We start from the raw sequence: 27,700 nt of genomic DNA on the forward strand, positions 1-27,700 counted from the left end.
TTTTATTCGTGTTAACAAAAAACTCACCATTTCAATGCATTTTCCCCTTCATTAATGATTTCCCAAATAAACGTACACCATAATCAAAATCGAACTATTAATTAAGAAAATAAAGTTCACATTTATAACACTACTTTGCTCTTAAAATATAAAACTAAACACAATAACCGGACAATGGCGACTGTAAAACATTAGCAATATATTACCAACATAACCTTAGTTCTCAGTAAAGGCTAACAGCTACGTATGTGAGAACTAAACCATATCAGAGTAACGACACATCTCACACACTCATAATCCTATCTAGTTTACAAGAATGCAGCTCTTATGTACTGTTCTCTTTGAAGGCGTTCAAAGAGGCAGGAAGTAAATTATGTTTGTATTTACTGTTAGAGTTTTTAGCAATTTCATTTAAAATCTTACGCATAGATACAACTTGAGTATTATCTAAGTACCACGACTAAAGGACATTACATCTTTAAAATTTTAAATTTTCAAATGGATTAAAATAGATGCACAAGTACTTATCATTTCCCAAATTTCACTAATTATGTTATGAATATATTTTCATAACTGACATTCCTGGTTCGAAACCCCAACCACGTCAACATGTCAATTGTTCATCAGAATAATACAAAGATTTGCTCCACCAAATATAATTCTAAATATATAGAAAAGTTATTAAATGTCCAGAAGTGGATAATATCTAAACACTGGACAAAGGTCTGTAGTAAGTCCTTCCACGTGGTGTCTTATCGTAAAGGACCCTTATTTTTTTAAATGTAACTAAATTGTACTTGTTCAAATACATGTTAGCAAAACCAAAAATATTGATCAGTTTTTAAAATTCACAATATTATAGTTTGTCACGACAAATAATACGTAATTAAGCTAACTATCACTTTTTAAACAAATACAATTCCTACACAATCATTTTCCTGATTCAAGGCAGGAACAATTTATAAAAGAGGCTTTAAATAATTAAACCCTGTAATTAACACTTATAAAGTGTCGAAAAACACCCTTTATTAAGCTGCCCCCGTGTTGCCGTGGCGGTTGCTACACCATATGTCCGCCAGGTTAATTTCGCTCTCTGGCTATGAACGATGACCCTTTTATTACTTATTAAGGAGCTTCTGGCCGCCTCACCCCTGTACCACGTTATTTATGTCGTCTAATAATAATTTGTATTAAATCACGGACGCTTCCCACAGGACAAACGGGATTTGTTAGCTTTTGTTGTTGACGGTGGCCCGTGCTTTCTTCGCGGAACGATAAGATATTATTTGTTTGTGTTATGGTAAAAAGATATTTCTAATCGTGTTCTGTTTGTTTGTTTGCTCAGATTTTCACTATTAGGGTTATATTTTCTCGTGGTTTTCCTTGTTTTGTTTGGGTTTCATTCATTTTGGTTGGGCTCTATTTGTTATAAAGACGTCGGATTGTATAAAAGATTTTAGTTACAGAGAAAAGTAAAATTATATAGAATACTTATTTCATCAAACTTACAAATCATTATTTCCCTAAAAGCACAAAGATACCTCCGGCGTACTGTGTAGCACTTAGCGTAGCGTATTTTGTAGCTGGTAGACATAACACCTTGTGGGGCACTCAACGTAGTTGTATTTGTAGCATCTAGCGTAGTGAGATGTGTCGCATCTGACGTAGCACATTATGTAGCATTTAGAGTAGCGAGTGGAGAAGCAACTAGCGTAGTACGTTGAGAAGCATCGGGCGTAGCTAGTTGTGTAACATATAGAGTAGCGAGTGGTGTAGCAACTAGCGTAGCACGTTGTGTAGCATCAGGCGTAGCGAGTTGTAAAGCATTTAGAGTAGCGAGTGGTGTAACAACTAACGTAGCACATTGTATAGTACGTGGCGTAGTGAGTGGTGTAGCTACTAGCGGAGCAAGTTGTGTAGCATCTGGCGTAACGAGTACGGTAATGTAACTTAGTGAGTTGTGTGGCATCTAGCATAGTATGTTGTGTAGCATCTTGTGTAGTGAGTAGCATTTTATCTTGTAACTTTATTAATTAATTAACGATTTTGGCGTAGCGAGCAAAGTAACATTCTGGCGTAGCAAGTTGTATAACATCTAGCGTGGCGAGTTGTGTAGTACCTGGCGTAGCATATTGTGTATCACATACGTATTGTTAAATTGTATAATATTAATATAGTCGTGGTGACTCGGAGGCTATAGACGTCCGCTTTTCATGCATAAGTGCGTGGGTTCGAAACCTACCAACAACATTTACCAATGTGACTTTATCCGAATTATATGTAATTTCTAAGAATATTAGACACCATTGAAAAACGTTGAAGGAAAACATCGTGCGGAAACCTGGGCTTATAAATTTTCCAATTATAAGTTTGAAATCGCCAACCCGCATTGAGCAAGCGTGTGAGGAGAGGTCGTTGGTCAGCAGTGGCCACTACTAGGCTGTTGATGTATGACGTGATGAGAAGTACTAGGCATCAAAATATGAACAAGTAGTCGACAATTACTTACAACGAAATCCAATTTTTCTTTAATGCAATTTTCACCATAAAACCAACCAATTTTCATATTTTTTGTTGTTATTTTTAGAATCACCGAAATACAGGCGTTACTCACGAAACGCTTATTGTATGCGAAGTAATGGAGTGCAAATGACGCTATTCCCATATCACTAAACGTCAGATTGTTAAAAAAATATTCCTTTTTTGAAGCTCGGCGTTGATTTTTTAAGACTTGATGTGACCACAACACGCCTTGGGGTTGTGAAGAATATGAATTCGGCCAGTCACACTTAATACGGCACGATACAGTAAATTGGCTGGCTTGCGAATACGTATGTTTGAGAGTATACTAAACTGAGGAACTTCGTAAATTTTTCGCTAGTATAGCTGTCTGTTTTGTTCCTATCATTTTTTTTATGGAATAGGTGGTGTCACCTGATGGTAAGCAATCAGCGCTTTCATGGACACTCGCAACACCAGAAGAGTCTGCATTGGCGGCCTTTGAAAAGAAATACGGTCTTTTCTTGAAGGTTTGAAGGTCGTATTACTTCGGAAATACCGCCGACGACGTAAGTATCGTAATAGGAGATACTGTTATTAGACAGGTATACCACTATGTTTTACTTTAAACTATATGTCGCAGATACTTTGAGTATTTTTCATTTTGTCTAGTAAATGGTACATGATAATATGTATATTATTTCTACGTAGTCGTGTCCTCAACATTAATATTGATTTCGTAAGTCATAACATGAATTTTCACAAATTAACATATCGTTGCAATATTTTTTACCATATTTGTTTCCGAGAATGTCTTAATCACACACGGTTCCTTAAAATAAACCAATAATAAATAACCCCTAAAACAGTGTCGGTCAACGAACGGTAAAGTTTCATGTCATGACACGGCGAGGTGTAAATCTCATGCGCTTATCTGTTCCCGATTCGCATACATTACAAGTTGAAGATACTCGGGGCGACAACATTTGCATTTCAACCACACACACAAGTAATTACAAGTGGGCGCTTTAATTATCCGCGGTTCAACAACTCGCTGTGACGTCGGCTCAGGAACGCGCTGCAATTTGTTTTTGTGATTTAAACGTGTCGAAAACGCGCTTGCACATTTCAGACGCCTTGTATAAGGAATGCGGCGATGCATCTCTGTAGATTATAAGTTACGTCTTTACTTAATTTATTATGTGGCCATACAATGTCGAATGCTAGAAAAACATTACTCATGCCTCTGAATGTGTGTACATATGAATTATTAAAATGTTGCTCTTTGTCGCTTCTTCATAGTAAACTATATAGAAGACAAAACATGCGTCTGCGCTTCGCACAAACATTTTCTTCTACTACTTTTCAGCGCTTCGTCTACAACGTCAATTTTATTTTTTAATTATGGAACTGCCTAACGAACGCCTCCGTGTTCATCCTGTTCAACGAAGAAAACATTAAAAGCGGTTCTTCATACTTCCCAATCTAAACTTTATAACTTGAATGATAAAGTTTTTATTCCAGTAACGATAAGTTAATGAAAGCCTTTTTAAATAAGTCATAGATGGCATCCAAAGCTCTTCAGCCTGTCCACAGCCGTTGAGCTTCAACTTAAGTAATGAGATATGACTTCAGCTCATTATTATTTTCCTTGTAATTTGTACTGTGAAATAAATAAATGTGTTGTAAATTTATAACGTGAGAGATTTACTGCGCGTTTGCGCAAGTTATGGAACGTGATCTTTTTGCTTGGGCGACTTCGTTAATCAACCACTTAAGTATTTACTATCAACGTGAAACCAGATATAGATGTAGTAGTCTACTCTTTTTCTAAGCTTCCACGGAGTTGTCTAGTGTTGTCACCGTCGAATGAGTAATGATGTAAAATAATCTGCGTAGACATTCGCTATGCAGCACTATGTTCGCTAGGGGCAGCACGCCAGCATCGCATCACTGCGTCCACGTCATTACCGACATCATCGAATCACTGTACGTAAATGAAAACTCGCCTCATCACGTTCCAAATTGAAATCCTTCGTTCCCTCGCTAAGGCAGCCCGCAGACGTACTTTTTCCCTTTGTTTTATTGTATTGGCCGAGCCTCGATTATTCGAATTATGTTTAATTCATTTCCATCTCGATGGTAATGCCCGCGGTCTATGGACTAATGGTATGGTGAGATACTAGGGGTAATCGATTCACTGTCGATTACTGTCTAATGTGTAGTCTTGTTAATCGATAAGATTAGTTTTGATAATCCTTACTTTACTTGTCTGTTTTTCAGTGGACGAAAGGTGGTACCTTGTCATATTACATCAACAGTTCAGCAATGACACAAAGTAAGTAGCTTACCTATTACAGCAAGGTTGCTTGCATTGCGGAAACTATCAATTAAATATTATTAAGTACGTTTCTATGCAATAGGTACCTACGCATGAACCATAGAAATTCTACTGTCGGTTTTGGAGAAATTTATTCAGTGAAGTGTCACGAATATTTGCGCGATATCAATTCGTGGTAGACACGCACGAGTAAACGAATCGAGTTACTGTAGTGGCGGCTGCTCGACACAAATTAACATTACCTAAGAAAGGGACCATTAACGGCAATAAATGCGGTTACGCAAGACAACAGATGCCTTCACTGACGAATTTTATTAGAAACGTGATGAATAATGAGTATATTCCGAGCCGAAATCAAAATCAGTGACGAGCGAGTGATTGTGGCGAGCGGACGTGATGCCAGCGACACCTTCCGGCCGGTGTGAAACATTATTATTTTTTGATAACTTAATGCTCCATCTGTAACGCTGTAATTGCACGTTTAGCGGTTTGTATTCAGACGAAAGATAATTTCTCGGTATCTTCCCACCCTTTGTTACGGCTAAACCGATTTCCTGCCGGGCTACGTGAAAATTTAAACCGGCTTAATCCCCTATAGAGCTTTTAATGACATTTTCTCGGAACGTGAAGCCACAAGAAAACAACCAACATGCCCGAGGATGGTTAGCCGCAAATCATAGAAAGATTTGCCGCATTGATAAAAATAAACGAGAGACGATATTACGAAATCAATATGAAATTGCATTTCCTAATGTCAATTGTTAGTTACGAAGTGCAATAAAGTTCCAATAATCATGATATGAAATAATTTCTGAACGATGTGCTCGGTGGGTTGTGTTTGTCTTTGTCTTTAGTTTGTGGCCGGGATACATCCGTCTCTGTCTAGGCCCGAGGATCGCACGGGGTATGATGAACTCGGTAATGATCCAATCAGAAGTGAAGTGCATCAAGTCTCGGCCGCTCTGTGAGAATGCGGTTGGGGGTGCAAAAACTACGTGCACAGATTTAAATTAAACCGACCATTTGGTTTTGTTTCAGATCACCTGGCTTTTTAAACGAACAAATGATTGGTTAAAATAAAACAAATGTATACGTATTGCACGTAAGTATTATAACTTAGATACTTGTATGTATTGCTCATACCTCGTTTCGTTCTGTGTCATACAGAATGGTTTGACAACATGCACCTCTACGTCGTTATAGAGATTTATTGATCAGTCTGGCAGTGGGTTAGCTATTTTTATCAACTCAATATACTTGTCATATACGAAGGACCTACATATTATTATGCAAATAATGGATTAGAATTAAGTTCGACATTCTTATGAATCCATAGACCTCAACGTCTTATGAGCTTCATAAGAAACACCCAAGATGCGAAACCCTTAATCGATCTAATTTCCTCAACCTTTTAAAATGAACCATTTAAGAGGAAGGTTTCGACCTTTAAGACACCCATACTGCACCTCTTCACCGTGCAATTATTTCACCGAAAATGCTCCAATAATAATATAAATTTAGTGCAACAAAATTACACCAAAACCTTGTAATAGTCTCATTTATTGACCGCATTGCACCAAACAGCTCTAAGTGTGTGCTTTTAAAAATATTTTTTTGAATTAAAAAATAAGTAATGGTCTCAAAACACTGGCTGTTACGTTTCTCCGATGGCTTGTAATTATTTTAAATGTCCCGCGTGCGTCTGGGCCGATGCGCCCGCTCACAACGCATTGCTTCAGGCAATCCGCGCGTGATTGAGAATCCATATTGAACAAAACTTTACACAGTCCGTACGTTTTTAATTAAAATAATACACCTGAAAGTGGCATCAGGTATTGTTGGAATTTGTTTGACAACTAAAATTATTACGAAACAAAGGAAATTGCAACACGGTTCGTATAGTTTATAAACTTTAATTGACCTTATTACGAACAAGATTTATTAATATAAACAGTTAGCTGTGGAACATTAATGTTGTGTTACCTGCTTTGCTTTTTATAGACCTTTATAATTAGTCGACGACGTAGAGACCTGTAATATTTTCTAATTACGAAGTTATCTGCAGTATAGATCTGATTTTAAAGACAATAAATTAAACTTGAGGTAATGTAACGAAATCTACAGCGTAGTTCGATGCAATAAAGTATTTATCTGAAGATAGAAGCGATAGAGATCGTCCTATTTTGAGTATTTTTTCAGTACGCCTGACAATAATTACTTTATCTGCTCATTAAGGCTGGCTGGTTCATTAACTCTAAAGAAGTACCTTCTTACTTAAAACAAAAGATAGATTGAACTCCAAATTTGTGCCAGTCACAGAATCGCCAACCTCTTTTTCCAATCATACCAAATTCTTTTTAAGACTGGACGTATTATACAATGACTTGACTTCTCTCGCCTTAGGTGAGGCGAGAGCGAGTGTCAAACTCTTACTGACTACAACCCACCCCTTCCTACACCTGTTTTTCGAGAATCAAACCAAGTTAGTACTAGGAGGTGTGTGACAGATTCATGATCTATACATATAATAAAATCGTAGAAAAGTGCTGTCTGTACATTGAAAATAAAAATAAAAAATATAGCAGGGGTTATTGTTATGTCGATGTCGAACCCAAAAATGTAATTAACTTTTTTTTGTCTGTTTGTCTGTTTATCTGTTTGTCTGTTTGTCTGTGTGTCTATGCGCGCTAATCTCAGAAACGGCTGATCCGAGTTGGATGCGGTTTTCACGAATATATTGTGGTATGCTTCAATTTACATTTAGTGTTTGTTTCATGTCAATCCGTTCATAAATAAAAAAGTTATGTCAAATTAAAGAATCACGTCGAACACTATTCTATGCTTATACCATTAATCTCCGCAACTATTTGACGGATTTTGTTGAAATTTGGTACAGATATAGTTTAGAACCTTAGAAAGGACATAGGATAGTTTTTATTTCAAAAATATATAGTAAATAAATAGTAAAAAGGTATGAAAAAAATAATATCAATATAATAAAACTTTTAGTACAAAGAAAATGCTCTAACGGAGTATAGATAATTCTATGTCGATCGTTACACGACTTCGGTTCATGTTATTGTTTTAATTCATCGAAAAAAAGTAAATAAATAGTAAAAAGGTATGAAAAAAATAATATCAATATAATTAAACTTTTAGTACAAAGAAAATGCCCGAACGGAGTATAAATAAATAATCCAAGTTGTCTTTATCCTCGATATATGGCGTTGGGATCGAAATAGATCGCGCTATGGTTTCGTTACATTCATTTGGTTGGGTATCGGCCGAGCGCTTCGGTACTATCGTGGAAAAAGTGTATTATCAGTCGTATGATTATTTGTCTGTAGAGGTCCTGCTGTTTCGTATATTCTAAAAAAAAGGTTTCGTTGTATTTGTCAATTAATAAGTTTATTTGTTGGGTTTTCTGGTTAAATTATTTAACGTAGGTTTAGTTTGATATCGATTATTAGTAGTTACTGTAGTTAGTTTTTTTAATAAAATTGTAAGTCTAATTTATTAATTAATTAGATAAATTAGATTTAAGTCGTTTCTTTTAAATTATTTAGTTTAAGCTTGGTTATTATAGCATAGAGGATAGATTGTAATATAATTTCTTTTTTAATTGTTATAAATTCGTAATTCGTAGCTTTCTTTAGTTTTAAGTTAGTTTTCATCTTAAGTTCGGAAAGATTATAATATTTCTTTAGTTTAAGTCCGTTTTTAAACTATTTTTTCAATGCCCTAAACGCAGAGCTCATTATGTTGATTTTTGAAGAGTTCCCTGGAATATCTTCTACATCTCATTTTTGAAGAGATTCCGCGAGATCGGGAACTATGTGGTTAAAAACAAAAATTTGCCGGAAGTCACTATTCCACGCGAACGAAGTCGCGGGCAAAAGCTAGTACCTACTATGAATGTGATGAAAGCTAAATAAATATGTGAATAAGTATCGTAAAATAACTGACACTGAAGCAAAGACGTTGGTTTATTTAAGGACGTACCTACGCACATGAAAGATTCACGGTGTAATAGCAAACAAATCATACCTACAAACATTTTATAAGTAAGTATCCTTTTTAATTGATCATAGCTACTGGATCATTAACTAAAGCTAGTATTTTAGAGGAATACTTAACAGATGCCGTTATACAACACCAAACTACCATCACATATCACCTAAATACCATCTAAGAAGAAAAAATTACCGCAACTTATCGGCATAAAATTTATCTTGAGCCGCCATTGTTATCTGAATTATAATTCTGTGCAGATAAAGAAATAAGTTAGCATTGGCGTTAATATCAACAGCCTTTATCTATACGCTCACTTCAAGGCGATCGTAATAATCGAATTCACGTCAATTTTTAAATTAAGAATTATTATTTTTTCTTTACAATGTCCACAACGACTTTTTACCAGCCTAAAGTGCCTGAAATCCGAAACAGTGTGAGTACTTTGCTTTATTTTTATTATTTAAAATATTTATCGATATCATAATAAACGTGAAGTTGTCCTGTTGCCATACTCTTATCTCACTTTTTTATAGACCACGTGATACACATTCAGCGTAGAAAATTTGTAGAAAATAGTTTATGGTTGTTCTCTTTGACTCCTAACCGGCTAGTGTCTGTCTGCACAGTGCTGCCACGGTAGGAATTAAAATGTTGCGTGAAATAAAATTAGGTCATAAATTCCTATTAATTAGATACCTACCGATATGCATCTTACAGGTTCAGTTAGCCGTTCCAAATTCAATCAGATAGTTTATATGTAGGAGGTAGGTAGAAATATCATACAAGAATTTTCAAATTAATTTACCCTACTCAATTAAAACCTCATTAGTTAGTCTATATATAACGAAAAAAATCCATTTAGGTAATTCATTTAATTGATGCCAAGGCCGTTGAAAAAAGTATCGATGCAATCGTTTTTGACAATCTGAAGATTGTATTGACTTGTTCGAGTGACATATGAGTATTTGTTTACAAATAATTTGGATAGTATTCACCTTAATGGTAGAGGATGGTTCTAAAAGCGTTCTAAATTGTTCTAGTTTAAAAAAAATGTAAATAGTGTACTTAAGCTTTTGACACAAAAGTGCAAAACCTCTCCTTTACAAATAAATACAACATAGGGTTTACGAAGCTATATGAGTGGGCTAAAAGTTCAGGTGAATTTGTGAGTTATTTACAAGATCATACCATGAAAAACATTAGTTAATGAGCTATACAAAACTAGCAATCGTAAACCAATATTGAAATTAAAAGTAAGTTCGTAACTATAGTTAAAAAATTCCAATAACAGGTAGACACAGGTATGTGAACAATTACATACCTACCTACATGCATATTATCGTCACGCCTGTCTCCCATTAGGAGACACGACACAATGTGGCATCTCTTTCGATTTATCAACCTTCGCCTTCCCTCGGTGAGGCGAGTACCTAAGTATCAATTATTAAAGACCTAGGTCATGTACCGAATCATTACTCTTCTCTTCTTAAGTACTATCAACGAAATGATCTCATTTAAAAAAATATTACATTTTCTTTAATTTTACTAATCACTGGATATAAAGTAGGTAGGTACGTGACTGGTAAATCTAGTGCAAAGATTTCATAATGACTAGGTGCTAGGTAATCTATACCTACTTACTCAGTTACCACAATTTCATTAAAAACCTTGTCAATAGCTAGCTATTCGACACAATAGAAGATTAATTAATTGTTGGCTAACAATGGGTGAGCAAACAGGTACTTGCAAGTACTTGCTACAAAATGAGGCAAACCTTTCCACAATAAAAATAGTTCTTAAGTATAACGGCTTCCCGAAGTATCGGAGGTGGTCAAGCGCAGCGTTGAGACAGTGAACGGTCGGTCACGGCCAAGGCCGAACTGAAATTCTGGCTCATTTATCGTAAATAATAATTAAAATAGCCTTTCACCGCGTTCAGGGAAGTTTCTTATACGTAAATACAGTGGGTGTTAATTTCGTTCTGTTGTGACTGATACTAGCTTCAGTAGTTCTCCAGAACTGTTGACGTAGCAAGTTCATTTGGACTCAACCTATATCGGAAAACCGTTACCCATTACAGTGAAAGAAAGATGATGAATTTGGTGCTTCGAGAAATTGTAGCGAAAGCTTCGGTTGAAGCTAAGCAAGATACGGTTAGTACTTTGAAATCTGTTTTATACAAGTTTATTGATCTTTAATTAATGTAAGATCGGTAGACGCCAGCTCATTAAGTTGCCCAATCTGTCAAATATCTTCAATCAATACTAGACTTTATAGTAAAGTGTTAAAGTTCAATATACTATCAACGCGGTTTGTCAGCTCCGTGTACCTTAATGTACTTGGCGCCCTCTTGCCTTCACTTGAGAGAGTTCAGTAGGTAGGTAAGTACCAAGATCTAAAAAATGTAGTGTTTTATAATTTGTAAAGTAATGTGTTTTAAAAGACACGCATTTTATTAAAATACATAATTGGTATTTAAATATCAAGAAATAATTTCCCCTGAAAACTCTTTACGGTAAGCATTTACGAAGAACGCTAGAAAGTTTTTTTAAAAATATTTTCATGGCTCAAATATCGCCTTTAATTTGTTTAGAATTTTCGAAATTGAGGATTTTTATTTATGTATACTTTGTACAATACTATATTAATTGTAATATCATAATAAATACAAGAAAAATACAGATTTCAAGCAATATTTTGAACGATATCTAACTTCGTAAACACTTACATCTGACTTCTGTCCCTCTAGCGACGTCTGACAGAATTAAATTTGACATTTAGGAATGTAATGTTTTGATCGTTTTTATAGATTTTTTTATACGAATTATACAAAAAAGTGTTAGGATTATGATCTAAAAAGTTTAACTACGATGAGTCAATGCGGCCTGTTGCAATAAATGCCATATAAACAAAACATAAGTGAGGTTATTTCAGAAAAATCAGTGGCATTGATTGATCTTCGGAAGATACTAAAAAAAACAATGCTAAACTCCTTAAATGCACCTTACTATTAGACTTGTATACTTAACAGTCATTATCCATGACATATTGACTGTTGGAGCTGAATATAAATCTCATCTGAACTGTTATTATACGAAGGTTTGTCAACAATACCCTTCAAGAGATGGAATCAGTAATTTAAGTCCGAAGTACTCGCAACCTGGTGTAGAAGTGCGTGGCAGTAACGTAGACAAAATGACGAGCGGTTCAGGAGTCAATGGCTTCTATCGGCCCCGAAGTGCTCTTGCCCGGGCTATGTATGAGAAACAACACAATGATAGATATCTACAGGAACTTGACCAGAATGAGGTAAGTTTTATGTTTGAGTAGATGGGAGCACTAACAATCATCTCATTGCATTAATATCAAGGTCGAACCATTTGTTTACATTACACAATAGCTGTGTACTGAACTAAATTACTATCAAACATAGATAACATTTCATCCTCATTGTTTAACTTATTTATATGCCTCTAAGTGGCTGTTTTTGACTGAATTTATTATAACAAAGGTGTACAATGTCTATAATATTTTCGTCCTGTTGGAATCTGACAGTAACAACTTTCCACATATGGACTTGTATGGAAGTAAGAAGGTAAGTATTATCCAAGTTAATAATTCAAATATTACTGTAACAAATACAAGACTGCACGGTCGGCAACTCTGTGTGAGCCACAAATTGTTGTTTCGGGTCTGGGTGTCACGTGCACTTGAAATTGTATATTAGTAAACGCACCCATGACACAGGAGAAAATCTTAGTACGGAGCAAAGCTGTTTTTAAAATTTAAAAAAAGATTGGTTAATCCTACAAAATAAGCCGGTATATGAAACAAAATAAAAAATATGTTGAGTCTCGCTTATACCAGAAAACCAGAAATAACTTGGTTGTTAAAACCTTAGGTGTACCATTTTATAAGTTGGATAATTATTTATGTAATAACCTACTTACCTTAGATATTATTGTTATATTTTCTATCAAAGTTTTCTTTATTGTGATTCTCAATTCATGTGCTTCTTTCACAACTACTCAATGCCTTATAGATCTCACATGGATTGCAATGTAACACTCAATTGATGTATTTAACTATACAACAGAATCAATTATTATTATATTAACAAAAAATTTTTCATTAATGATTAAAAAAATTTGACGTTTTTAAGTAGTTACCTTTTTTTGAGGGTAAGTTAGTAATGTATTGTCTAATTAGATTTTTGTTGTGTATTACAACATCAGACAGCAAAGATAAGAGTAAATATAGCTCAACAACTTAGTACAACATCAAACCTGCTATTTTCCATAACAATAGGCGTAGGCACAGGTGTGTTTAAAATACATTGTATTAGTACCAATTTTTACTAAACAAAAAGAAAATAAAATTTTTCATTGTACTGTTAACTACTGAGAATGCTGAAATCGAAGTCCCATAATACCTTTAGTGACATGGGATTGAACTCTTGACCACGTGCTCGGCAGTCGCGTGGGCCCGAACTCTGGACCAACGAGGTAAACGTCTAGTGTTTTTTATGCCGCAATACGATATCGAAGTTACCTACAACTGTAGCAGGAAAACGTATCTGTGCTGTAGAAATTATCTGTGCTGTTTCGCACTTACGCACTTATAATAAACTAGATACTTCCGCGCGGTTTCACCCGCTCTGCTCGCCTCTTTTTAATCGTAGCATGATGTTATATAGCCTTTCTTAATAAATGGATTATCCAATACACAAAATAATTATTCAAATCGGTACAGAGATATGAGTTACTTTCGTATTTATATGATTTGTCAACCACTGCTCTGCTCCTATTTGTCATAGTGTGATGTTTTATAGTGTAAAGCCTTCCTTAATAAATGCACTATCCAACACAAACATGATTATTTAAATCTGACCAGTAGTTCTAAAGATTAACGCGTTTAAACAAACTCTAGCTTTAGATTTACATTAGTATAGATTATTATTTATCTATTAGTATAGATGTGACAACTGAATTTTGTCCCAACTTCTACAATTGACGAACAACTATTTTTGACTATTCACAAGTGTTATGACTTGAAATAAACGCTATGAGTTTAGACTTTGACCATAAAACACTTCAGTAAAATCCACAGGTTTATAAAATCCAAAACGTAAACGTTTCACTGGCGACATGTTTGACAGCGTGTTTTCTACGATATTCCGTAGTAGTCAAACGTGATTTTTGGACGTCGACTTCAACGTTGAACGTCTTATCAAATGGAGATCTATTTGATTCTAGAAATCTGATCTCACTAGTTCAAATAGGTCGGATATAATTTCGTTAATTACATAGCTTGATGACGTATGTATGATCAAACTGCGTCATTGTTACAAGAGCGACTACTTAAAATTCGACCCTTGAGTTCACCTAAGTAGTATTACTATGGATTTCGGAATAATTAATCTAATCGTATTGGCTCTGCGTGTATAACCAGCAGCCTCGTTGCTAATTGTTATTGGCGAGAAATATGAAAATACAATCAACCACATGGCATCAGATCACATACGAGTTTTAATATAAAACCCGCATGTTATCTAAACATAATAGTAATAAGATTAGTACCTACACAAAGCAGACTTTGTTGCCCCTAGTCTAGATAGACTAGTTTGTTTAAATAAAGTTTCCTGTCGTGTCACCGAGTCTCGGACGATAACGACGCAACGTTTGTCCAATTCGCCATTTGATTACTGAATCCAATTTTGTGACTGGGGCAATTCCCACGGTTCACAGTAGCACTTACTCGCCAGGGGCTTCCATACTAGACGCACACGCAATCGTAGGCTCACGTGTATCTCCGTAACGAGGATATATTTGCGTATGAAGAACACGAAATACCTCTGAATTGTGGAGGGAATAAGACATTCAACCCGCTCCTCCCCTTTCACCACACCCCCCTACACACCCCTCGCGACCCTTTTAACTTTCATCTCTGTCGAGTGCTCGGTCCACATACTTTTGTTCTATTTGATCAATGTTATTAAAATGTCGCGGGCTTGCTGGATTACAAACATTTGACTATAGTAAAGCCGATTTAGAATAATAATGCCCTCTGAATTTCAAAGAATTATTACAGTTGATTTATTACATAAATATCTTAAAACGAGTCTTGAGGATGATACAATATTGCTCTGATTTGGTCGAATTAAGTAAGGTACATTAACTCATATTAATTGTTTACAAGCATGTAACGGACGACATTTTAAGTTGTAGAGCCAACAAGTGCGTTACAAAACAGTACCATCATACCATGTGATCGATCCTCATCATTGTTGAGCCGTGTTATACTTCCAACAATTGTAACGAATAACGTTTGATTGCGGTCTACCCATGTGTGTGTACGCGCATCTCCGGCGCGACTCGAGCGTCACACGAGATCGTCGCCATCGGCCGTAATCACTGCTATCCATTCTGTTAAAACCACCCGAGGATAAATTAGTTAAGTAGAAGCTTCCGTTAATCGTCGGTCGCCGTCGGTGCCGGTCGCTCGCTCTAAATGGATTAATTTATACTTATATGAACGAGGACGTTTTCGGTGTCACGCGAGGATGGGGTGATTGTGTTGTGATTGCTTGCGCTTCCTATGAACACGTCCTATATTAAACGGCCTCGCCTTGCCCGCCTTGCCCCGTAGCCCAGCTAGCTGGTGCCATTAAAACGTCGCTTTACACTTTATGCTTGGACATTGTTATGTTGATAATGTATTTTATGACTTCCAAACAGAGTTGTCATGAACTTTATTTAATTCTGTGTAAATTAACTGTTAACAGCCTACAAACCAGTTTTATATCATGTAATTGTATTTTATTAGTCCATACTAAAAGATCTCATAACGCGGTCACGCTACGTAATTATCGTGTCCACGAAATACTTTATACAATTTATATAGCATATTTGCGTTCAAATAAATAAAATATCCCATTAAGTAATGCAGGTATTATTTGAAGCACCACTTAAGCGGGTGCTGGAGCATACAAATAGTTATTTACTGTCACGCGGCGCTTATGTATTACAAACATAGATAAAGCTCACTGCGCGGAGCACAGGAGGCGTGATGTCCACACACTGAGCTAAGACACCTGAGTCGCGCTGGGCGCATCGCTCACTGCAATCTGTACATTATTTCTCCATTGTTCGCGTAACGAGCCCCCACCCCCTCCACTGTGCCACCCCCGCACCCCTTCCCCCTGTCTCCTATTTCCCACACCCCACCCTGAGGCGGTGGGACCTCGCTCGCGCCTTTCTTTTATCATTCCTCTCTTTATTTCCGAATGCAAATAATCCTCCACACGTGTGAGAACCGAAACCATTGTTCTCGCCTCCCCCCTCTACCTCCACCGGGGACCTTGGTGACGAAATCTTTTTCTACAGCATTTAGGCAAATGTACCTACACAAATATTTCACTTGCTTACATCATATCTCATACGAGCTTCCTCGTTACCAACATCGTTCGTATCAGAAAAGAACATTATTTGCGTGCACTGTCACACAAAATACTAAATAATGTAGAATATTTTTGGCAAATGTCCTTACAATGTAAGAAATGTAACATAAACGTAAAAAATATGTAAACCTGGATATACGTAATTCAATTTCCAATTAATTTCAGCTATAGATTATCTTAGTCATACATGATGAACACTTGCATGTGTCCCATAAACTTAGACCGAAATTAATTATAATTAGGTGTCCTTAAAGTTATTAGTATATTTAAAAATAAATTCGCAGTAATTGGATATAAACAATTCTATTGTTTAGCCCAAATGTTTATCAGCCGACATTCTGATTAATCTACTGCACTGTAGTAATTTAGACGACGCCAAAGCGTAGAGCAACAGCCGCCCTAGTTGCCGCAAGTAGAGGACAAACAGCTCGTTAGGCCTCCGGACGGCGGAAGGGTGGAGCGCCGCGATTCCCAAGAAAAACGCTAAGTGGGAAATCAATACGTATTAGGCGCGATATCGGACCGGTCGCCCGTCATACCATGATGGATGAACGCACCCAAACTTTCCGCGCCAAGTCTAATAATGACAATATACAAATTGACGTCCGCGAACACTTCCGAAACGCGATAGCGCTCTGTCGCCAACGCCACTCACGTTATGTATACAAACATGAAAAAACTGATCGCTTTCAATTTCTGTAATAGAAATCTCAATTACGGATATGTTTTTTGGGTCTCATCTATCATGCGGCGTCCTGAGGAGGCGGTGCTCCCGTGTGAGTCAATCGTCGCATCGAATAATGGCGTCGCCTTCGTGACGTCTCACAAGGAGTGCGATATTGGAGTGGATCGACAGGCGGGAGTCACCGCGTCTCTACATATTGAAAGCTATTCGGAATTTGCAAATAAATATACACATGCACGCGAGTACAAGCCGTGTCGCGTCCCGCGGTCCCGCCACCTCGCACACCACTGCTGCTTCTATAAAATTGAAATCGCATTTACTACCTCACAGACACTATCGTTTTACTGGTGCTTCATATCTATAAATTAAATAAATTCGTTTTAAGGCATTAAATTGTATGCTCACCTTTGGTTCAATATTATGTTATAGAGCTGTATGAGTAGCAGGATTGTAGGTGGGGAGATACAGGACTGCTGAAAGGTTAACAAAGACATGCAAAATGCATTAGCAACGCACCCATCTAGGGTGCCCCGTAGCTTTTAAGTTTATCTGCGTCTTTACGTCATAATTAAGTTTTCTTAGTACCGTACCTGCCTCGTGCGGATTTTTGTACCAGTGCAGATTTTAAGTAATTTAACCTGTGGTTGGCAAGATGTTTTAATGCGGTCTGCTTCCGTGGAGTGTTGCCTTACATGAGATTAACTCTGGGTAGTTGGAAGCGAGGAGTTAGGGGGTAGTATTTATGTCACCTCGGGGACGCGAGCGCTCGCCCCACCCCAATTATACCGCAGTAAAAGTCATAAAAAGACACCCGAAGTTTTTACACGAACCAAGAAGAGGCTCACGCGAAATTAAGAGGGGCGCCGAAATGTGAGATGAGCATGAATTTTTTATAAGCCCAGATGATGGTGCTCCGTTTATGATGTCTTATGGCGGATAATGCCCACGGTGCACGCTCGCTTTGTTTGCTCGCCTGAATCATTGATGAGCGCAGCTTTATAGCCGCCACAAGCCATAACTAATAATTAATTACCAATCCAACACTCCGCCGCCTTAACGTGACCAACTCCAAATATGTTCCGAGTGTAGGGCCATTGTGAAACGAAGCTCATTGATGTCAACATTTTAATCGGCATCATGTTAAATATAGTGACCATCTGCAATTTTTTTCCCGACAGCCTCACTCAATTGGGCTGTATTGAGCGAATATCGTAAAGTATCAACGTGCCCAGTATAACTCTTTTCGTAAGGCAAAAAACTGGTCAACGTTATTTCTTTAAAAGAGGTAGTGCTTTCAATAATGAATCAATTTACTCAAAACGAACCACGACGACAATATCGTGTAATTTAAAAGAATACGAGTCGGAATAATAAGTATTTTTAAATTTACCATTGCAACGGCAGTCTAGCAGTACCTACAGGAAAATGACAAATATTTATCGAACTCAAATAATAATTTAAAGTTTATAGTCAATGGGTCCCATTTGAATATTCAAACTCAAATTTACTTTTTCAATTCGAAGTATGGACCTCATAAATAATGCTTTTATTTAATGCGATTTATGTTCACGAAAGCAGGTCGAAAACGACCTGAGAGCTGGTTAACGCAAACAACGATTTTCGTTTTGTTCACGCTTGTATGAAACAATACATTCTCACGTTTAATTTCTTTCGGGTCTTAACAATTGATTCTTTTACGAGTGTGTTTATTGAGCTCACTCGAAATGCGTTAATTTCAATTGTGATTTTCGATATCGCAAGTTGTTCGAGGGTAGATAGGTGTGACGTCATGGAAAGCCTGCATTAGAGCTTTAAAGTTTTTCTAGGACATATGTAATAAAAATCTAGCGCAGTCGATGGCATAATGTGTTCGATGCCCCGCCGGGTATGAGATAAAGAGTCTGCCTGGACACAATTCAATGTATAATTCATATTGTGAAAACACTTACATTAACGCGTTGCGTATCGCTCGCTACGCCATGTTTGTAATCGCTACTTTATGTGTAGAGAGACGTATTAAAAATTATAATGAGTTTTACTTATACATCGGCGCCGGTAATAAGATCCTTTTATTAACTTACACTAACACAAAATGTTAAATTAAAAAGATATATCTTTGCATCTTGCCTTGTTTGTTATTTTATTGAGCAAATTTATTTTACTTAGAAAATAATGTCGTCATAAATTTTACTTGTATCTCTGTTTCCATTTGCCAATTGTAATTGGCAATTATGGTGCGATTGTTTTGAATGTCTTAATGTTTAGATTGTTGTGAACAATTTCTTAGATACATTTGATCGTTTCGTATCATACCAGTGCAATGTAGGTACTCGTAGTCGCATATAATGTTTCAAATATTTCAAATTGAAAAGCTATTTTTATATATCATGCCAAGCAACCTGTATTTTTATACACTGGACTATTGCTTTTTATTTCTATTGTTTTCCATCTTGTTCTACTTGACAAGAGCCGCAGTTTTAATTACTAGACTATACTGTGTTTGCGTCCATCAATTATAATTTATAACACAGGGAAACAGCTTAACTCCCTTAAAACCTGCGTAACTGATTGAGGTTCATAAACGTCACCAGATTATTCAGTACAAATGTAAGTTGTAAGTAGGTAGAAGAGTGAGTTTAGAGTTAGAGTAAGTAGTGGAGTAAGTGCGCGGTGCGTGCGTGCGTGCCTAGCCGGCCTCCGGTCCGGGCTCCGGTCGCGGCTAATATGATTATGACAGCAGTACGTGCCAGCCCAGCTCCGGGAATCCTCGCACAAATATTCATTAATCTTTCACGGTCCGACGTCCGCCGCGATGGAGATTTAATCAGATTAAGGATCATCTTTTTTTGCGGGAAAAGTCATGCCCTTTTGTTGCTAGTCGACCGTCGCTCGCACTTTTGTGGTGAATTTATGACGGCCGATGTTTGCTCTGAATGTAAATTTTATCTGCTAGAAAATTATTTTCGTAACCTTTTTCGTAACTGCTATGATTGTGTCCAACATAATTACTAGTTCCTTGAACTTAGTAGGTTGTTTATGTATGTGGTATGTTGTGTGGTAGACGGCGGCGCCAAGACGACTGTCGATGTCGGTGGACGCTCGAGTCGCGACCTCGCCACGCAGTCTGCCGCGATCGCATCTCACTCGGCGGGTGCGCTTGAAGCCGATAGGACCGTCACTTTTAGAGAAACCCACTCATATACCATTTGTGTTAGTGTAAAATAATAATGCACTTACTTACCAAATAAAGCTTTCTGATCTTTCATTAGATAAAATAAAAAATATTGAAATAATGATGTGAGTGAGAATGAAGAGCTACATAATGGAATTCGTTGCTAGTATACAGTTCATAAAATATTCGCAAGACTTCTCAAAAATGTTAACACTTAAATGGGCGCGCGCGAGCAGGCTGTTTGATTCGTAGATAGGGCGCGGAAGGCCAAATAAAAAGTAGAATTAAGCGCTTCGAAACGCGCGTAAAATTATTTTACCATTGTATGCAAATCAACGCCGCCGTGATTATTTTATTTCCTAAAAGACTCCGAATATAAATCTCGATTAAAAAATAAACCAGTCTGCAGAACTTCTCTCTGATAGGTGTTTAAATACTTAGAGCTTTAGATTAAAAAATAAATGTTATTCTGGTTTTCAATTGACTTATGGCATCAAGTTTTATGATACAGACGTTTCCGAAATAAAATTGCAAGTGGTCTGCAGACGCACGGAAAAGCTATAAACAAAAGGACAGACATACAAGAAATGTATGAATGAGTAAATAAATACACGAAAAGTTGACAACGGCGGGCCTGGTGGAGTTTGAGGACATTTACAGCTAACAAAAAGATCGTACTTACATACGTGCCGACCGAAAGTGGAAATACCGACAAACATTTTTGATGAATTCTGCATTGACAGCTACGCATCATCCCAAAGAACTGAAAAATGTATATCTACTTACTTTATTTTCAATCTGAGTTTTGATACTCAACAGTAAGATATTAAATTAAGAGAACGAAAACGAGTGTAGTTCATTAGGTGGCACAGTTGGTCGCGGGCTGAATCTTAATAACCGGTATCCCAATAAGATGGTTATAACAATATTTTTGTTAAACAATGCAAGTGTATAAGTCAAAAAGCTCGCGGCCATCGTAACATTCTTGACACCCCAGTGGTATAACGCGAGCAGCCATCTTGGATATAAACGCATAACTCATTTATTAAAAGGAAACGCCTCGGTCCCGCAGCGCGCGGTGTCTAATGAAAGTTGGCGTAGCAAAAACGTCGCCTCGTCGAGAATGTGTCGCCCTCGCGTCGTGGGACGTGTACAGGCTATAAAAATACCGGTGGACCAGGCACCGGCCTCGACACCCCCGTCTACATTTCTTTTTCAATCAATTCAATCAACGGCAGTTCGATTGGCTTCTGATGGGAGGATATTGTGACGTCCCAAACAAATGATACTGCTCAAAGGTTTTCTGACTGAGAGGTTTAAATAGATCCACCGACTAAACGCCAACGAGTGTAAAAAAGATGGGACATTTTCAAAGCTTCATAAATCTTAAGCTTTTGTTACCTGACCAGTTTGTTAAAGTACCATTAAGTGTATGTAAAATTTAACTAATCTATATCAGGTATAAATAATCTGTTTTGCTGCAGCCTTGCCAATTAAATGCACAATTTATCTAAGAGGTTATTTATTATTTCGTACCATAGGATTAATACTCTGGTCACAAAGTAAAGGACCACTGTCTGATATTTCCTTCAACTAGAGTAAAGACGATCTTAAAAAAATAGGGTTATTGATTATCAGGTCTGTCTTAACAAGAAATAGTCTATTTTTTCTGAAAATGATCTAGAATGTGACTGAAAAGTGAAATGCATCTTTATTTTCCTCAATCTATCTCAACTCTCTACAAGAGTACTTCTAAAAATCGTTTAAAATATTTGTAACAACGCTTTAGTTGGCTTGACTGTTTCGTTAAACGTGTTTTTTTTACGGCCACTGTTAATTTCAGCGGACAATGGGTGGGGCCATCGACGATCGAGTCCGAACAATCGGCCGGGCGTGAGCGCGCTTAATTGCTCTTTGCCGACGAGTAATTTCCATTCCAACACCTTAAATAAACACTAGTTATTTTAACAACCTTCGACGTCAAACAGCTTTATTGTACTACAGAATCGCTGGGCGAATCGAAATTTCGAACTCTGTATAATACGCACGTGCGTATTGATAGCATACATATAGTCAAGTATAGTAGGTATCAGTAACAGATATACCACAATTCAATCAATGAGCTTCGTCGAAGTAGTGACCCATAGTTAACCTGAAGTTAATTTAACAGTCCACCGCTTGGGTGGTAACCAGCGACGATATTGTCTCGAAACATAACGGCTGATTTTACGATCAAATCGGCCAAGTTGGTGCTTAATGTAAAACCAGTTTAAATACACTCGTAAATCTCTTGAACGCGTGCCCACGCTGCGGATGACGTTCTGTCTCATGCAACTCCAATACTTTTCATTCCAATATCGTTCATTTATAGTGCCAACTTATTCCATGATCCGAAACATAAATAAAAATATCCAAAAAAATCTCATCCAAGATAAGACGTGGATTGTAATTCTAAAACGAGACAGTTTAATTAATTGTTAATCACAATTGAAACAAATTATTATAAGAAACAAATAAAATGTTACTTTATAGCCTGACAAAGCGTTCCAATGAATTGTTAGTTGATTAAATTTGTAGATGGTGCATTCCCATGGTCCGACTACGCGGAAATAATAGCGCAAATGAATGTGAATGGCATTACGGCTGGAGATCACGTCGGCCCATAAATCCCAACCCCCGATAGAACAATTAAAAGACGAGTTTAAAACAATTACGCAATGGTTGCCCCCGGGCTTGCTCGTGATGCCATAGAACAAAGATCAATAAAACCGTTGGAACATTAATTAATATCATGTAGCTTCAACACAAGCTACAAATACTAAACAGTTTGTCGTTCCAAATTACTTTAACTCTTGTTTTTCTTACAATTTATTTGGGCAATTTAGTCCTACTATCCCTTAACTCAATAAAGGTAAACTTATTCAGACACAGATTTATTTTCTTAAAAGCTAGAATAATATGTAATCACAATGGAGATAGGTACTAACCTAACTTCTATACCTATCAAGAATGTATTACACTTTTAGATTTGTCTATCATTTTTCGATTCTGCGGGTTAGTCTTTGAGCACGTGAACATATAAATCTGCTAAAATATATGCGTATCTGATAGAATGCTTTATTGTTTAGTAGCTTTGTCGAGTGTTAATCGAAATCAATTGTTTCGCTGCAATAAGTCATGCATAGGATTTTAATTGAGAGTATCGCTCTTATGAATCTGAGCCCTGGGCTATTACTATAGTTTATTCACTACCCAATATGTGTTTGCTGTAGGTCCAAACATAAATTCTATTGGGTACTGTGTTAAAAACCAGGGAGTGAAACAAAGTTACAATATCCACTAACTATTTTTGTAGTCAATCTTTCGGACATATTTTATACTTGACAGTTTTTCAAGAATGCTTATGTGTATCTCTAAATAAGCATATCGCAAATAAATTTGTAATAATAAAATCATTATTCCGAAATCTAAGTCTTTGTAACTGATTAAGTAAGTCAGTGTTTGATCTTGATCTTATTGTATTAAGTCCGTTCGCATGTACACGAATTCTAGTGAAAAGAGAAACCAATTGCTACCCCTAATCTAAGTAATTCACATATCCTATTGTAAATCATAACGCTGTTGGTTTTCTAAATAAATAAAAAGAAATACATAAGTACTGATTTACTTTTTGTGAACACATACTCTGCGCTTGGTATAATCAATATTGTACGTCGTATATCCTGAAGGCGGCAGCTCATGCGTCCCGCTTGCAGTACGTCCAAGCGATCTGCATCCCGCCTGATCCCATTTTAATGAAGCGCCCGGCAAACAAGCTTCCGAGCCGCTTACTGGCAAATCCACCGGGATCCCATGCGCCACTTAGCTCGAAAACGTAGTGTTATATACTCGTCCCAATACAGCCTGAATGTTCTCCATCATAATATGAAATTATTCATTTTATTACCCTCACTTAATACCTTTAATGATTTCCCAGACCCCATAAATTACATTCTTGTATACCTACCTCAATAATAGTTATTTATGCATTAAACCTGCGGTAAATATGGAAATTTTATCTTCTGCAGATGTCGCGACAAATTGTATGATTGAGCTTTCAAAGACATCTATTCACCATTCCATTCATCTATCGGAGAATTGATGTGTAGAAGTCAAACAAAACGTCACTGGCCGAAGCGGTTGCTTTTAAATGGCCGCTGCCCTGCCATTTATTCGCACATTTAAATGGGAATTAATCTGGCATTGTGCGAGCAGAGCGCGTTCAGCGTTAATATTTCGCTTCGTATTGACAATATGCTCACACTAAGGGCTTTGATTCATTAGCTGGAGGCGAACGACCGCTGGATAAAGGAGCTGGATCCTTCCATTCGTTCCATGGATGCGCCTCCGCTGACCTGTGCGCTAACGAGTCAGCCGAGTATAATGATCGCATTGAAGGCTATGACTGGCCAAATGACAAGTGTGAAACACAAACGAGAATAAAATAAAGCAAAATTTTCATCTGACCTGTTGACCATTTTACGAAAAATGGTAACCCACATAGACAGTATAAAATAAATAAGACATGGACTCGACCTCGATAACTCGATGGATTGAATAAATCATCCGCGATTTGTCTTCCTCAACAGGTAGATTTTTAAAATCAGGTAATTGTTATTCATGCAAATCTAACTTACACGAGCAGAAAATGAATCCTAAGCATAGACTCTCATAAATAATATAATCGGATGGGTACCTACCTCTTGTCTGTGAAATAACAAAGAGATAATAACAAGGAAGTACCGCCCATATTTTAAAATTTAAATTCTTGTCAGTTTAATTTATCTCAACACACAGCAAATACAGTACCTAAAGATTATGGCGTTTAGGCAAGCCATGACATGCATATGTTTAGTTCTGTAACTTATTTTCAGTTTTATAAATCCTTAACCAATACTATACACATTTCTTCTCAAACGATTGTTCCACCATTTACGAGGCGAGAGGCAGACTATAATTTTCTATCATTTTCGAAACAGCACGCAAATTATGCGTAATTTTGATACAAGACCCAATGTTGTCTATTAATAATTTAAACTGAATGCCATAAGAGATTACAGAATATATTTTTTAATCATTGGTGATTCTTCAGGCTTCAAATATTCAAAAAATTTCCACGTTTTGTATTCTGTCTGGAGAATTTACCTCGTCGAATGCCGTAGTTTCGATGCAGGCTATTTTAAATGTAAAGACGGCGCATTGCATAATCACCAACGTGATTCGCTATCAGTATTCGGTACTAAATATTTATTCCCATCGGTTTTTACGATACTTTTTGCCTTTCGTCGTAAAAATGTTTTAGATGGTTATGCTATCATTTTACTTTTCCTAAACCGTATGTATGGCTACCAAATCAAGATAGAGGGCGACAGTTTAAGGAGGTAATGGAATTCAATCGGTTGGCAACATCTTATATGTACCTATTGCGTTTGTATTTCGTTTACACAATTTAAAAACTATTGCACTTCAAATGTTAATTCGGTACACCTGCTGTACCAATATTTAAAATATCCTAGTTCGTAAAAAACAACTTCAGAAATACTAGTAGCCGAACGAAAAAACGATGTCTAATCGGATGAATAATAGTATAAAACATTGATTGTATTACACAAAGTAAAGGCGGCCATCATTTATCGCCGCGCCGAGTCGAACTCACTATAAAATTGAATACGAGCTCCCGGCCTGACGTTTCGATTTGCCGTGACGATTGTTTCAACTACCGGTTTTAGACAATTTGGAGTTCCGTGTGTTGCCTTCTGAAGCTGTATTCTGTCACTTAACTCCACATTTGTCACTCTTCTTAACTGACGCTCACTCCTGTCCTTTTGACAATTATTTACGTCGCCTTTATACTTCAACACTTCACGAGTTTTTGAAACGTATGTTTCTTTGTACTTTTTGTGATTCGCAACAAAATAACACGTGATTTAGAATCCAATTAGGCAAAAAACCCCGATATTATAATTGCTATCGTACATTAATTATACGGACATTAATTACACGCTGTAATTAAACACTACGGAGAACCCTGTTGTTTAATATGCAGCCAGTACCACCTTCCCAATTTTTTATACGGCCGCCGTTCGATTTTAATACAAAGACAGATCTGGCATTAATTAAGTTGGGCTGATGAGTTCGCATCGTCCGTCTCGCTCGTCGCTCGGCATCATTACGGCTACATGTAGAGGCGAGAAGTTTTTTAATTCGTCATTATTCTGTGGCGTAAAGAAATGTTAATTCGAGGCAGCGTGAAATTAACAGCCGCCGCGTTGCCCTTTGTAGGGCCGCTGCGGCTGACTTAAACACACAACGGGTGACGAGATGCACGCTCCTTTCATACTACACTCTCTTATTTGCACTCGATTACTCTTTTTTGTATGCTTTCATTAAGAAGTGCTGCAATGGGTTGTTAAACATCAATTTGTATAATGGTCGAGAGGAAGAAATTGCGATTTGCCTTTAATCATGTCATTACTAATATGTAACGCTCTAGACGCAGCATGTCTTACTTTAGACGTCTCATCTAGATCTACGTTGTGTACTCTATATTAAAACCAAGCTACTTCTTTGTTAGGAATGTAGTCAGTTACTGATCTTTCGGCAATATAGTAGTTACCTAAAACTGACGCTATAGCAATACTTAGCAACGCTATCTGATCTGACTACGACAGACTCATCAAACGAAACTCAATTACCCACCCCACGCTCCAATATCCTCTCATATTGGAGGTATAATTATCAAATTACTGCGGGATTTTCGTACAATTTCCAGCAATTACGTGAGTAATTAACTGTGCAGTAACCAACGGAAGAGAATAATCATAATTTATCGGTCTTATAAAGAGTATTCATTACCAAAATAGCTCTAAATAAGTGGTTCTTGTTTTTCAAAGTAGGTTTTAGGGTAAAAGTATTTAAGTGAGTATCTTGTTGCAGTGGTACCGTGTGAACAAGGATCGACTGTGTCCCGAGCTGATCAAGAAGTTCGTTCAATTGTACCCTGATGAAGAAACCAAGGAGTTTCTGTCGGCCTCCATAGATAAGTCCTCGTGGGTGTGGACGCAGATCTGGTACCTGCTTGCTAAAGCTGTGCTGAGACACTTCTGGTCCGTCACTGATATTAATGGGTAAGTCTTATTTTTTTTGTCGAAAGTATGTGCAGTGATATGCTGATGAACAAGCCTATTGCCTACCTTCGGGAACATTTCCAGACTCCGTATTACAAAGATGAATTTAAAACGGAAAATACTGATTTTGATGAACTTAATCCGGACCAGAAAATGATCGCTAGACTTCTTACTTAACAGAACGTGATCAATCAACTAAATAATCGAGTATCTAAAACGGCAACATTTTTCTTTATTGTCAAAACTGTTATAGAAATGTAGGTAAGTGCAGAATTTCAACAGTGCTGTGCCGAACAACTGAAATATTCACAGGTAAGGTGGAATTATTTTCTCTTAATAAATAGCTTCGATCTTTTAGATCTCA

At 37.0% G+C, this 27,700-nt stretch overlaps 2 protein-coding genes across 4 annotated transcripts in view; both read left to right on the plus strand.

Annotated features, from left to right (window-relative positions):
* LOC118272636 (WW domain-binding protein 11) overlaps window positions 1-27,700 on the plus strand; it is a 151,259-nt gene that overhangs the window by 57,445 nt on the left and 66,114 nt on the right. The gene's annotated exons all lie outside the window — the stretch shown is intronic.
* LOC126910660 (protein-L-histidine N-pros-methyltransferase-like) lies at window positions 10,699-27,347 on the plus strand. 2 transcript variants are annotated; one of them, XM_050693415.1, is made up of 3 exons: window positions 10,699-11,007; window positions 11,954-12,163; window positions 27,146-27,347. In XM_050693415.1, the coding sequence occupies exons 1-3, from the start codon at window positions 10,945-10,947 to the stop codon at window positions 27,338-27,340; spliced, it is 468 nt and encodes a 155-aa protein (XP_050549372.1). In that variant the 5' UTR covers window positions 10,699-10,944; the 3' UTR covers window positions 27,341-27,347. The 2 variants fall into 2 exon arrangements, with proteins under 2 accessions (XP_050549372.1, XP_050549371.1); XM_050693414.1 differs by lacking the exon at window positions 10,699-11,007 and having other exon boundaries at window positions 11,615-12,163.

Source organism: Spodoptera frugiperda, chromosome 4 (assembly GCF_023101765.2).
Source record: "Spodoptera frugiperda isolate SF20-4 chromosome 4, AGI-APGP_CSIRO_Sfru_2.0, whole genome shotgun sequence".
In the NCBI taxonomy this organism is placed as follows: Eukaryota; Metazoa; Arthropoda; class Insecta; order Lepidoptera; family Noctuidae; genus Spodoptera; species Spodoptera frugiperda.